Below are 13,987 nucleotides of genomic sequence, written 5' to 3'. Positions count from 1 at the left end.
CTCAGAGGTTGATTCTTCTTTTGTAAATGTGGTTGGATGACCAGCTGGCACACCAAGCCGGTAAATATTTTAAACCAAATTTATGTCGCTATCTTCCAATATCTACTTTTCCTCAATTTCTATTCTAAATCAGAGGTTATAAAAAAAGCCATTAACTAGTTTTCCTCTATCTCAACTGGTATCAATATTTTAAAATTTAAGTACATATAGAAGTTCTGAGTTCAAGTGCTGGGAAAACGAAAGAAATCACTTTTTAAAGATGAGATATTTTATGAGTGACGGTGCATAGGCACGAGCTCATGTTAGATCATCTTAACTACCTATGGTATGAATATGGATTAAGACTCGTGTTGATTCAGCTCAATTATGCATGATCGTTGCACGTAGCCTTGGACTATATATATTGACATTAAATTTTAAAAGATTGTATAACGAAAAATGATCCATCATAGAACCATGTAATTTCAAAGACAAGTTTAATTTTAGAGAAAGAAAAGAGGGTATTTACGTAATTGCAAAGTCAGCTGCACTGTGCAGTCCCCACTGCACTAAAACTAAAAGCAAGGCAGAAGCTGTTCAGTTCATCAGTTCATTATCGTAGACATGAGTAATCGAACAGCTTCGCACCGACTCAGCAATGGCCTCTTCGTGTCGGGTCGATCCGAACACAAGCCCAAGGAACGTCACCCCACAATGCCGTCGTGTCCTGTTCCGTACACTGGCGGCGACGTTAAGAAATCCGGCGACATTGGCAAAATGTACGGCGTCGGCGACCACCCTTCTGTGGCTTCTCCCAAGATTCCCTCACGCCTCCCGTCTTCTTCTCAGACCAACAGCGGATCTTCCAGATCCGGCTCGAGTTCTGGTCAGCTAGGGAGCAAGTCCGACAGCTCTGGCCCATTAATCAAGAAGTCCTCCTCCTCTTCCTTCTCCGGGCACATGACGCCAATTCAGCCTACGGGGCTTATTACATCCGTCCCTTTGGGCTCGTCCAGCTCCAACCGCCGCTCCGGCCAGCTTGACACGCCTTCCGTGCCGAGCTCGTTCAATAAAAATGTGTACGGTTCCGCTGTGACGAGCTTGGGGGAGGAGGAGGTGAAATTAGAATATAAGTTGTCGAGAGTTGCCGTGTGGGTGTTCCTGGTGGTGTTGGTCGTCGGGTTGGTGGTTGGCGCGTTCCTCTTGGCCGCCGTGAAGAACGCGGTGGTTATGGTTGCGGTGGTTGCGCTTATTGTCCCTGCAGTGGTGATTATAATATGGAATTTGGCGTATAAAAAGCAAGGGGTTTTGCAGTTTTTAAGCAAGTATCCTGATGCTGAGCTGCGGGGCGTGGTTGATGGGCAGTACGTCAAGATTACTGGGGTAATTTTTCTGCCTGTTTTTACGATGTATTTTTCCATAATGTTAAACTATCTAAATTATTTTCATTAGTTTGGATGATTTTATTTTTTGATTGTCGTGTTTACTGATTTGAGATTGATTGTTTGATATATTCGTGTTTGGTTGGTTAGCAGTCACCATTTTGGTCCTGAAGGCTATTATGGGAGAGTGAGTAACTATCTGGCATGGACCAAATTGAGTATTAGTATTTTAGGATAAGACACACTTTGAATGTTTTTTCAGGCCATGGACAAAATATTTGTTTTTGCTATGTTTGATCTTAGGAAGTAGCAGGGAAACAAGGAATTTATTGAAATAAATCTTTTGAGATAAATTGTTCGAATTCCTGGATGTCATATTTTTGCTTTGATTTGGAAAGTGTGGGATTTCAGTTTTAATGAGGCGTTTCTGGTCTATATTGGTTTGAACTTTGACGGCATAGTATCGAAATCAAGATTCTTTGATAGTTAATGGGAACTGGGAAGAGACTTATTTCTTTAATTATGCTTGCCATAAATGACAATATAGACCATAGGCACCTTCTTTACTTAAGCATTACGAAGTCATAGTCGTTACTTTCGAGGCAAAAAGATAAATGAACATCCTTAATTTTCAACTCTCGTCTAAGTCTCTGTGCGCACTCAAGATAGGTGATTCACAGGGAATCAATGGAGTACAGCCATGTCCTAGCCTTTCTGCATCAACTTTATTCTTTTGGGTTAATCCATGCCTGTTGCCCTTAAATGACGAAGTAATATCAGAAAATTATGTTTTGCATCAGTTAAATGCCACACCCTCTGTCCAAGATGCAGAAGCACATATTTGCACAATGGGCTCTATTAGGATCGTCGCTCTACAAAAGTGGTGGGGAAATTGAGTTCCTGTGATAGCAAATGGGGAAAGATTCTTTTCTATAATGAAGCTTGCTCTAAATTACAAATTATTGACCATACGCACCTTCTTTGATAAAACCATGACGCTATGGAGTCATAATGTTAGACTAGTTACATTTGCGGCGAAAAAATCCTTAGCATTTCAACTCTTCTATGTCTTTCTGCACACTCATAATAGATAATTTTGAAGTGAAGTGGAGGATTTCAATCTGTCTATTTTAGAATTTTTACTAAATAAAAATTTCAATTATTTTTTTATCTGTTTGTTTTTTTTTCGTCTCCTTTCGTTATAATAAGGTAATGATCACGATTCAAACTTATGTTGCCATTTAAGTTTGCTAATAATTGGCAAATAAATAATGGTGGCATGTTAATATCATGCCATGCTCTTGGAAACGGTGGTTATGATCTCAGTATATATCAATGGAAAAGTCACTAATGAGAAATTATTCTTGGCGAAGGTAAATATCAAATTATCCAGGATCTTTCTACCAGTTTCACTTCTTTAGTGGCTCCTCCATTTTCCGTTGTGTTTTAAAAACCATGTGCTGAATGTGACCTGGAACTTGTTAAACATTGGTGCTCTGCTCTCTTCTCCGTGTTTTTTCTTACACTTTACATCATAGAGTGATTGTGTACTGTAGGTCGTTACTTGTGGCAGTATACCTCTCGAAACTTCATTTCAGAAGGTGCCAAGATGTGTATACACTTTGTCTGAATTGTATGAATACAGAGGTTGCGGCGGAAAACCAAGCAACACTAAACAGCGTTTTTTCTCTTGGGGATGCAGACATTCAGAGGTGAGTTGTAAATCATGTGGATTTAGATGTGTAATGTAATTGAGAATGTGGATCTTTGTCAACTATGTCTATTGTGTTTCGGGGACATTTATGTCAACTATCCATCTTTGATTGTGCTGAACTTTAAAAAGTAGGAATATCATGAGGAGAGAGGAACACAACACGCGATTTATGTGGTTCAAACATAAACTCTTATAATCTCTTTAAATTACAATAGTGTCCTCTTCATAACGTTGTAATTACATTGAGATAAATATGTTGAAATTATCCTCTAGTGATCAAATTATATGAAAGATAAATAATCTGTTTTATTTGAAAAATGATTGCTGAATATATTCGATGATTTCTAAGAGATTGAATGCATGCTAATAATGGAACTTGATATTTGAATATGGTTGTTTTATTATTTATGTTAACCTAGACTCGAGAGGGCAGTTGTACAAAAAGGTCTTGTGGTTATTCTTGGCAGCCAATTCACCTCAAGTTCAATGACCGACTCCATTTATTTCCTCTCTTGCACCTGAACAGGATTTCAGCCTCGTTGTCACATAAAATGCTAGAATGTGATAGTTCTGATATTGTTGGTTGAGATTAAGAAGAAATTTGGTGTCTAATTGAGTGTAGTACTGTTTAACATCACATTATCAGCGTGACTCTTTTAAGTTCAGAGTTGTTCACTAGAATAGCCATTCAGTTTCCGTAATTGATTGCTTTTTCGCCCTGTTAACAGAAGTACGTAGCAGATTTTTATATATCAGACTTCAAGTCTGGATTGAGAGCTTTAGTGAAAGCAGGCTATGGTGCTAAAGTCACCCCATTTGTCAAACCAACTACAATTGTGGATGTAACCAAGAATAATAAAGATTTGTCTCCGAACTTTCTAAGCTGGCTCTCCGCTAGAGGTTTGTCTGGTGATGACCGTGTGCTGCGCCTCAAAGAAGGGTAAGAGAAACAATGGTCCCGATGACCATTAATGTTTATTGTGTTCTGAAATCTTTGTGATTTCCTTTCATGTTACCGTAGATTCTAGTTTAAGACACTTTTTACTGCCAAAAAATACTTGTAAAATTGGTATTCTTCTACTTCATATTGATAATAAATTGAGAGATCACAACTGAACGTACCATATTTAGAATTAGGCATTGCAGAAGTTCGGGGTCAATGATATACCATTGGAATCTCAGCTCCTTGTTAAAGAGAACCTCCAAAACAGAGAGTTCATTGAGTTACATGTCTAGATAAATATATTCCCGATGACTGGCGAAGTCTTTTAAGAGAAGTGAGTAATTATCATGATGAGTTTATGAAACCTTTATAATTCAGCTGATTATATATATGTTATTATTTTGTCACAGTTGTGTCAAAGAAGGAAGTACCGTAAGCGTAATGGGGATCATTCGTTGCCATGATAATGTGGTCATGATTGTTCCACCCACAGAACCTATTTCAACAGGCTGCCGCTGGCCATGTTGCCTTTTCCCAACATACATCGAGGGCCTTGTTTTAACGAGCCATGAAAACCAGAATAGTGAGGCGATCCCTGTATAGATGCACCACAACCTTCTTCAATTGCTCAATTAATTAAAGTATAGAAGGACAAGTTTCATAATGAAGGCGTACAAGATATGAGTACAGCCAACCTGTGTATTCTTTCCTGGATGAAGAGCAAGATCTTGTAAAAATATTCACGTTCTTGGTAAATTGTATATGCTTTGTAGAGATATGCAGTTCGTCAGGTATTTCCTTTTCTCCCCATTCTTTGTACATGAGTTTCGGAGTTCTCTCCATCTATAATAATTTTTACCCATGTTTCTATCTTACCTAAACGGGTCAATCTATTTTTTACCAATAAACATCTGTTTTATGTCGGGTTCTTCGAGAACCAATGCTGATATACAACGTAATTAAACCTTTTATGTTTTTTTTTATTATGATCCGAATGTTTTTGTTTTAAAATGGGATTGAATTTTTTTAAAAAATAATTAACATTCCCATATAGATTATGTGATACTATTTTGGGGAATTTTACTTGTTTTTGGCGCATGTAGGAAAAATAAAAATGTCAATACTCGGTATGTTATAAAGACTCATGTGAGATGGATTAATTTCGTGTGACGAATCTCCGATCTAACTCATGAAAAAGTAATATCTTTTTATGATATATATGAGTTTGGTCGATTATCTCATTAATATAAGTTCGTGATTGTTTTGTTGTGTTGGTTAATTATTTCTTAGAGTCCTAATTATATATGTACATACGGTATATCAATTTGGTCACATATGAAACACTTTAATAAATATTAACTTAGAATGATCTTATAGTAATTATAATAATTTGGACACCTGGTAAAATTAAATCCGGGTTGACTCAATTTCAGTCAAACAAATTACTTTTTTTTTTTCCCGACTGCAACATTATTCGTCTCGCTCTGTAAAAAAAGATATTCATGTCCACTTCACCTAATTACTAATAAAATTGTTTTATTATCATTAGTATAGTAACTTGCAAAAGGTGATGTTAGTTTTCCATTCCACATTTAAATAAATAAATAAAACTTTATTTAATGTGTAAATATTTTGAAAAATTCTCATAAAATATTCAGAGTAAATAGATGTTCAAAAACAAGAATTACTACGATGTAACAACTATAACAAAAACAATAAATTAGTTAAATAATCTATTGGTTTGAAGACATCAATTGTGTTGGATAATTATAAATTTTGGTGATGTGGTGCTAATTGAAAAATAACTAAAATTCAGAGCACAAGTCAATTCAACAAAAGCACATCAAAAGATGTTCTCATGATCAAATCAGAATACCTCTAAGATTTCAGTTCAGGAAGTTTTCATTGATAATGAACATAATACTAGTGTAAGATAAACTCCGAACATTTCAACATCTGGACAAACTCAATCATCAGAAAATCATATGATTCGGAGAATATTTTGAGCATAAAGATAACATTTATTGTAACTTACCATATTGAGAAAAAGACAAATGACACATGACATCGAGTATTATATTTGTTATGGAATCAGTACGCTCGATTTATAACCGTTAAAATATGAACATTGCATTTTCTCTATAAAAAAAGACCAATTCAAGACTCAGATTCTACTCTACGCGCTCCTAATATTTTTATCTATATGAGATCTAAAAAGAAAATCAAACTCTGCTGAAATACCATGAAGAACAATCTTCAAATTATTATCGAATCTCTTGAAGGATCTTCTGTGATGATTTTCCGCTCACAAGTGTATCAAATATTTATTGTTTAAAGTGTGACTACTTGTAATTGGCAGAAATGATCTTTCTATGTAGATTGTACTAAGTTGTATTTTGTTGTTCAGCTCCGCAAATTTTTTGAAATTTGTGATCTTTATGATGCTCAAGATCTGAGCAAACATAAGATGTTGGGCGTTGTGAATGTTATGGTCATGTGTCCCAAAGTCTCCAAGGAATCTCTTGCAACCATGAAGAAAGAATTGGGAAAAGCTCAAGAAGTTGGGTGTTGTGAATGTCATTACCACCCTATGTTCCAAAATCTCCACTGAATCTCTGGTCACCATGAAGAAAGAATTGGGAAAAGCCCAAGAAAATGCAACCAAAAATAAGTCAAAGAGGAATCTGGTTCTCTTAAAGTGACTCTAAAAAGACAGCCTCCGAGGGATCTACTGTCATACCCACCCCTTCCTCCCGCAAAATATAAAGCTAGAACCAACCATCAAGGTTAAACTTCCAAGGAAGACACTCACCATAGCTGATCTCTCCTCCAAACATAGCCTTCCTCCAACAAACCCCAAATAATATAATGTCCCTGTCATTCAAGTCTTCAAGCCAATAGAACCCCCAACTAGCTAACCTCAAACCAACAACACTCCCATCCACCACCTCCAAAGCAAGCTCCTCCTTCAATTTTCTCATTGCCCCCAGGCCTTCGGGAGTTTTCATTTGTGAGCCCCTTCCTGGTGCCACATGTTATGGACTACATCGCCCTTATATTTCTGGTAAGGGCAAATATAAAACGGTTGAAGAAGTCATTCCTGAAGAAGAGGCTCCCAAGTCCTCTGTGTAGACCCAGATTGATCTGCACGAATTTCTGAACTATTTGAATATATCAAGGAGGCTGGTTCAAAAAAAAAAAAAAAAAAAAAAAAAAAAAAAANGACGGTTCCAATGTTAGGCCATCTCCAACCCATAAATCTATTTTGGTGCAGTTTCTGCACCAAAATAGTGCAGTTTCTGCATCAAATATAACATTCATCTCCAACCCATTTACTTCTAATCTTACACTAAAAAATATATTCCTAGAATATTTTTTTTGTTTACTATTTATTTATACATTTCACAATATAATTATAATTAATGTTAATATTAGTATTATAATTATAATTTTATTTTTATTAATATTTAATTTTATTTATTTGATTCTTATATATATTAACTTTAATATTTATAATACGAATTAATACAAATGATTCATTATTAAAATTGACATAATTTTAATACAGATAATTTATTTTTAGAACTTAATATGAATCCAAATTCAAACATCTGAACAAATATATTCCTCCCACAAATGATCAATTAAAGCATTTCGTAGTGCATAGTGAGCATCTTTGTCTTTTATATCGACACGATTTAATTTTACTCATTAATTATATAGTATTATTATTAAAAATATTTAATACATATTTATATTAATTAAAAAACATTAAAAAAACTAAAAAAAAAAAAAAGGCCCAACCCAGCGCCAAAATGGCGCTGGGTTTCTCCTCTGCGCCAAATTTGGCGCAGAGGAGGGAGGCTGCGCCATTTTGGAGAAATAGCGCAGCCTCCCTTGGAGTGAAAACCCTGCGCTGCGCAGGGTTGGAGAAGCCCTTAGAGCCATAGAAGAAGATAGACAAGACGTTCCGACAGAAGCTCAAGATGTTCATCCTGTACAGAGCCTTTCAATCATTTTTAAAACCGTGTGAACTGAATATTATGATCCGTTTTATTTGTCTTGAACGTATATTTGCATTTAATATTGGCTGAGTTTGACATCACCAAAAAAAAAAGATTTTTTTTTGAAAAATTATAAGTAACTGAAAAATACTTAAAGTTCAGCTAACAAGTAACAATTAAATATAGCATAAGCATATCAGAAGATGTTCTCGTGATCAAATCAGAAGACATCTACCGACTTTAGTTCAGGAAGTCTGCAATGATAATGAACATAATGCTAGTGTCAGCTGAACTCCTAATATTTCCATATCTGAAAAACTCAATCATCAACAAATCATATGATTCATAGAATGTTTTGAGCATAAATATAAACTTATTATGATCGTTTTATGTTAGTATTCCAAGTATTTATTGATACTTGTCATTTTGGGAAAAATAAAAAAGACATATGACATCGAGTATTATTTCTGTTATGGACTTAGTACAACTGATTCGTAGTTTTTCAAATCTGAACGTTGTATTTTCTCTATAAAAGGTCAATTCAAGATTTAGATTATACTCTACAAACTTGTAATATTTTTATATATCTGAGATCTAAGAAAAAATCAATCTCTGTTGAAATACCATCAAGCACACCATAGGACCGACCGTTTGCCGCTTTATCAAAATTTATAACTTGTGAAAATGGTGCAACTCAAATATTTTAAACCGTACAGTATCCCAAATGCAACGTTCGATTGCTCTCATAATAGGAAAAATTATTGTAAACTAACAATATTCCTCCCAATAATTCCACTCTTTGAATAATTGAGAATCGAACTCGTGACATTGGTTCTGATACCAATTGTAGGACCAACTGTTTGCCGTTTTGCCAAAAGATATAGCCAATGATGCAACTCAAATATTTTAAAACGTACAACAGCCCAAACACCATATTTGATTGCTCTTCTAGCTAGTACAATTATTGCACCACAACACATACACTTCAACGTATTGTTTGATCTCTTGAAGGATCTTTTGTGCTGATTTCACTCACAAGTGTATCGAATATTCATTTTTTAAAATGTGCGTACTTTTATCTGACATAAATAGTTTTTCTGTGCAGATTCTACTGAGTTGTATTAAGTTGTGTACTAGTAGTTTTCAGTAATGCAATTGGTAAGTCTTGCTAAAGTATGTAATTTCAATTCTTATAATTATCAAAATCATTTAGTGAAATCTTTTTGCAAACAGAAGAATGTGAGACATAGAAGTGTTTTGTCCTTCAAACTTTCATAAAAAATTCACTATGTTATTTCTTTTCAGCATTTCATTTACTGCAGTTGTCTACTGATTATGTTCTGTTGATTTTGACAAGTATTTGATTCACTAAGTTCAGTTGGAATATTTTTGCACCTTTCTATTCAAATTTTATGTCGATCTTAAAAGATTGAGATTCGATCTTGATTGTTAACAACAGTTGAGATCCTCAAACCTAAAGTGATGCGATTTTTCAAACACGAAAAGTAAACGCGCTCAAAAACTAAGTCACGCCCTTGATTCAATGAAATAAAGAACGTTGTGTTGTCCCTATCTTTTTAGAAACAAGTAAAAGTTTGTGATATTAACCTCTAAGCTAAGAAAAACTTAGCAACAACTAATCACGAAGATAAACAGTTGATCTCAAATGAACCTTCAAAGAACTCGTCTTTGACAATTCGAATGAAGAGCAATCGACAAACACCACAAAGATTAAATCTTTGATAAGTTTGATTTTTTATGGTACAAAATAATGTTTTTAAAATCTTGAGAGAAAACTCAAAGAAATATATTCAATCTTCAATAATTATTTTATAATATTTTTAAAACGTGTTTATATGGAAAAGTACAACAAAAATTGTAGGTTAGGATTTCCATCTTCAAATCTGCTCTGCGACGCACTAGGGTGGGAAATTTTGGCTAATGAGGCAGGCTGCCCTCACACAGAGGCGCGTTGGGGTGGCTCTTTTTCACCTCTGGGACGCGCCTTGCACGCTAGGGCGGGGCTTTTTCCCCGCTAGGGCGCAACTTGGCTGCTTTCCGAGGTCATTTCGCACTAAAATGCTTTGTTACTCAATACCTCTTCATGGAATGCTTCATTGAGCTCCTTCAATTGTTAGAATGAGCTTAATTCTTCATCTTTAATCATCATCAAGCTTGTAGGATTGTGACAACATATCTGTCTGAATCTCCTCCAAAGAATTAGCATGTCATGCTCGGTCAGATTCATATCATACTCCTTTCTTCGAAAAGATTTGTCCTCAAATCTTTGTTGCCTGCACAAAAACGAAGCAAGTAAGTAATAAAAAGAATTGTATTATCAACATGCTTACTTTTCAACTCTAGTATGTAGGTGCTCTCGTCCATGTGCTCCATCACTGATTGGAATCCTAACTCTATGGTTGCCTTCACCATACACCAAATAACAAACGACACTAAACGAAAATAAAAAAATCTCATTAAGCATCATAAAAACCAAATTCCTCAACTTCTAAGACCTAGTTAACAACACAAAAATTTCCATACAAATATACAACATTTGCTCACTAGGAATAAGATGCAGTTCATGCACGATATAATAATCTAGAATAAACGTCATTTACATAAATGTACCTAAATGTGATGCATGTTTCAACAAGCCACTCAACATTTCGCTTCATATGTAACCAACATAGAAAATCATATATTATATCAATGATAAAATCATAGCAGTATGTCTCACTATCACTCAATTCATACAATGAATATAAGCTGAAAAATTTATTCTCTTTAAAAATATATTTATCATGAACATAGAAATTATCATATTCATCCATGCACATTTCACCAAGATCACCTAATAAATAATAATATGCAAATAGAACATGCTACATGTTTTATCCACGCAATCCTTTAACCTATAACAAGAATTTAACTCCAATGCATACATGTCATTGTTACGACTAAGTTTCATCAATTTGGCAACTTATAAGAAATCATAAATCACAATATGTATGTGCAATTTTTCACTACCATCGAATCCAAAAAAATTAGAGACAAAAGTCAAGCGTAAATCAGGTCTCTTGACTACCACATTTGAAACTTGTTCTTCAAACTCTTGAAAACAAAACAATATAGAATTAAGGTAAGGAAGAAAGACATACCTTTTAGTCTAAGGTTGTCAAAATCAGGCCCGACCCACCAACCCGACATGGTTCAGCCCAAAAAATTAGGTTTGAGTTTGAGATTTTTGGGTTCGGATTAGATCGGTTTGGACCAATAGCTGACCTGAAAAAATGATCGGGTTGGGTAGGGTTCAGGTTAACACCAGTTGCCTCGAAAATTTTAATTTTTTTTAAAAATATAATAAATAAATATTGCCTACATTTTTATATATTATATTTCTAGAAAAATATTTATTGTATATTTATATCATAATTTTCATAATTTAATATTTATTTTATACATTTTTTATTTTTTAAACAATGGTTTATTTAATTTAGTAAATACATTTTATTTTTCCACAATTAGACTTTTAAATTTAAATCATATATATAAGAGACATTTTGTTATTTTGTGTTTAAATTAAATATTTTTTTGAATTTTATTCAATTTTAAAAAAAAATTACAAAAAATCGGGTTAGTCGGGTTCGTGTTCGAGTTGGGAGTTTTGGGTTGGATCGGGTTCAGGTTGAGCAATTTTTAAAAAATACTATGCACCAACTCGACCCGATCCACCCAACCAACCCGAATTAACACCCCTATTTGAGTCGTTGTATGAGCAAGTACACTTACCTCACCTTGATTTCCCTTGAATTCACGTGGCTCAACCCATTAGATTCTTTCATCAACACGACTAGTTTGTCTCCTCGTCATGACACTTACAAAGTTCTGCAAAGAAGAAATAACAATACTCGGGATTGAACCGGCTACGTCATCATAATGTGAGTAAACCTCTTTGTACAAATGTACTTTTAAGGATTTTATATAAAATCATGTTTATCTCATTCTTCATTCTTTTAAACCATCAATTTATTTCTCTTCTTTTTCTTTGGCTTCTTTTTCTTTTTCTTTCATCTCATATTTTTCATCTTGTTTCTTCCAACTTTCTCAACCAAAACCTCATATTCAGGTTCCACTACAACCTCAACTCCAATTTGAGATTCATTATCAATTGACAAATCTACTACTGTCACCTTCTTACGCTTGTATAATGTCATGTCCTATCTCTAGACATCAACAACATATAATATCACAAATACGAGAAATTGAATTTTTAAATGTATCTTGATATTAATATTTGGAAGTTTCACGTTTCGACTCCATAATTGGCCTAGCAATGATTTTCTCTTCCAAGCTTGACAGCCAGGTGAATGTCAAAGAAGCGTCATACAAGCCACGTTCATCTATCCTACCAACTCTCCTATCGTAGTAATTTGGAACAAATCGCTTTCCCTTCACCCTTTTCATCTTATCCCTCATTCCTATAGGGTCCTCATTATATCTCCTTCTATCATGCACTAACTTAACCAACAAAGTAATAGCATAATCGATAAACTCGATACAAGCTCGTCTTACCTTTGAACTTCCATAAACAAATTATTGTCCTCTTTTTATTATCAGTCAATTTACGTGTCTTATCTGTTATTGATTATGTTTACGTAATTGATCTGTTGCAATTACTTATATCTTATTCAATTAGTACTTTGAGCTGCTTCCGTACTTAGTATTTTAGTAGCTCATTTTACTCAATTTGATTGAAATATTAACTTGAGTTGTTAACATAGATTAAATTTTGCATCATTTGTCATATTTGAAAAATATTTTTGTAACGCCCTTGATTTGATGATTTTTTCTACCGTACCAACACATGTCTTTCCAACGAGCTTATGTCCTAACTAAGACGCATCCTAAGAAACTCCTCAGGGAGTCACTCATCCCATAATTTCTCCAAGTTAAACACGCTTAACTTTGTAATTTTTATGTGATGAGCTCCGTAAAAAAATATGCACCTTGTTGATATGAGCAGTATACATCAATTTTTTAATATCTCCTCAATCGTACAGTTTCATGCCAGCACAATCTTGGAATCACTCTCATTCTGATGTGAGATCGGTTCATTCATGTTCCCTTCGCTTAGAAACTTGTCATGAGCCGTTCATTGTTCGTGCAGTCTCTTGGCACCAGTGATCACTCTCAACCTTATTTGGCCCAGGACATCACAAGTTCATCCTTCCTAAACTAATATCCTCGATCCTAACATATAATAATATATTTTTTTTTGTAAAAACAAGGAAAAGTAAAAAAAAAATTTATGTTGGGCGACTGCAAAACTAATAATTTTTGTTTTGAGAAGAGAGAATAAAAATAACTCATAACAGTTGTTTCTATTCTTTCAGATAAGAAATATTTTCTAGAAAAAGAATACAAATATTGAGAATTTTTTTTTACTATACTTTGGAATATAAGTGATATAAGCGTAAAAAAAATGGAGTGCGTTCGCCTTATATATAATAAATTTAGGAGATGCAATTTCGAATGTTTATTTGGTATGTCCTCTCCTATTACAAAAATCAACTCACTAATAAATCCACGTTGGGCAAGAGAAACCCATGATGTTTATTTACTATTTCATTAATTGTTTGGTTACAAGAGATAGAGGAGTCACCCAACATTGAACGTATAGTTGTTATTTTTTTACAAGAACTCGTTCTCATCTTGTGGTCTTAAATGTTATCGTATAGGCCTGTCGGAGGAATTTTGGTGGAATGGATCTAACTTTTAAGAGTTAAAAAAGCCCTTTTATTATATAAATTGGACTTAAAAACTATTTGGTGGAATTGACTTGAAATTAAAATATTAGCTAGCTTATCTAATACATTTTAACAATATTATATTATACATCATAAAATAAATTCGAAAAGTTTAATGAATCAAAAAATTAAGTTAGCCATAAAGTTAAAATATT

At 34.1% G+C, this 13,987-nt stretch overlaps 1 protein-coding gene across 1 annotated transcript; it reads left to right on the top strand.

Moving 5' to 3' along the window:
* Positions 1–540: 540 nt before the first annotated feature.
* On the top strand, positions 541–4,886 carry LOC140976847 (uncharacterized membrane protein At1g16860-like). The gene is made up of 4 exons (XM_073441211.1): positions 541–1,362; positions 2,918–3,073; positions 3,804–4,015; positions 4,429–4,886. Exons 1-4 carry the CDS (start codon positions 604–606, stop codon positions 4,619–4,621), a joined length of 1,320 nt encoding a protein of 439 aa, XP_073297312.1. The 5' UTR covers positions 541–603; the 3' UTR covers positions 4,622–4,886.
* The last annotated feature ends 9,101 nt before the right edge of the window (positions 4,887–13,987 follow it).

Source organism: Primulina huaijiensis, chromosome 5 (assembly GCF_012295235.1).
Source record: "Primulina huaijiensis isolate GDHJ02 chromosome 5, ASM1229523v2, whole genome shotgun sequence".
Lineage (NCBI taxonomy): Eukaryota > Viridiplantae > Streptophyta > Magnoliopsida > Lamiales > Gesneriaceae > Primulina > Primulina huaijiensis.
The sequence above is the reverse complement of the archived record's forward strand: the minus strand, read 5'-3'. Positions and strand labels throughout refer to the sequence as shown.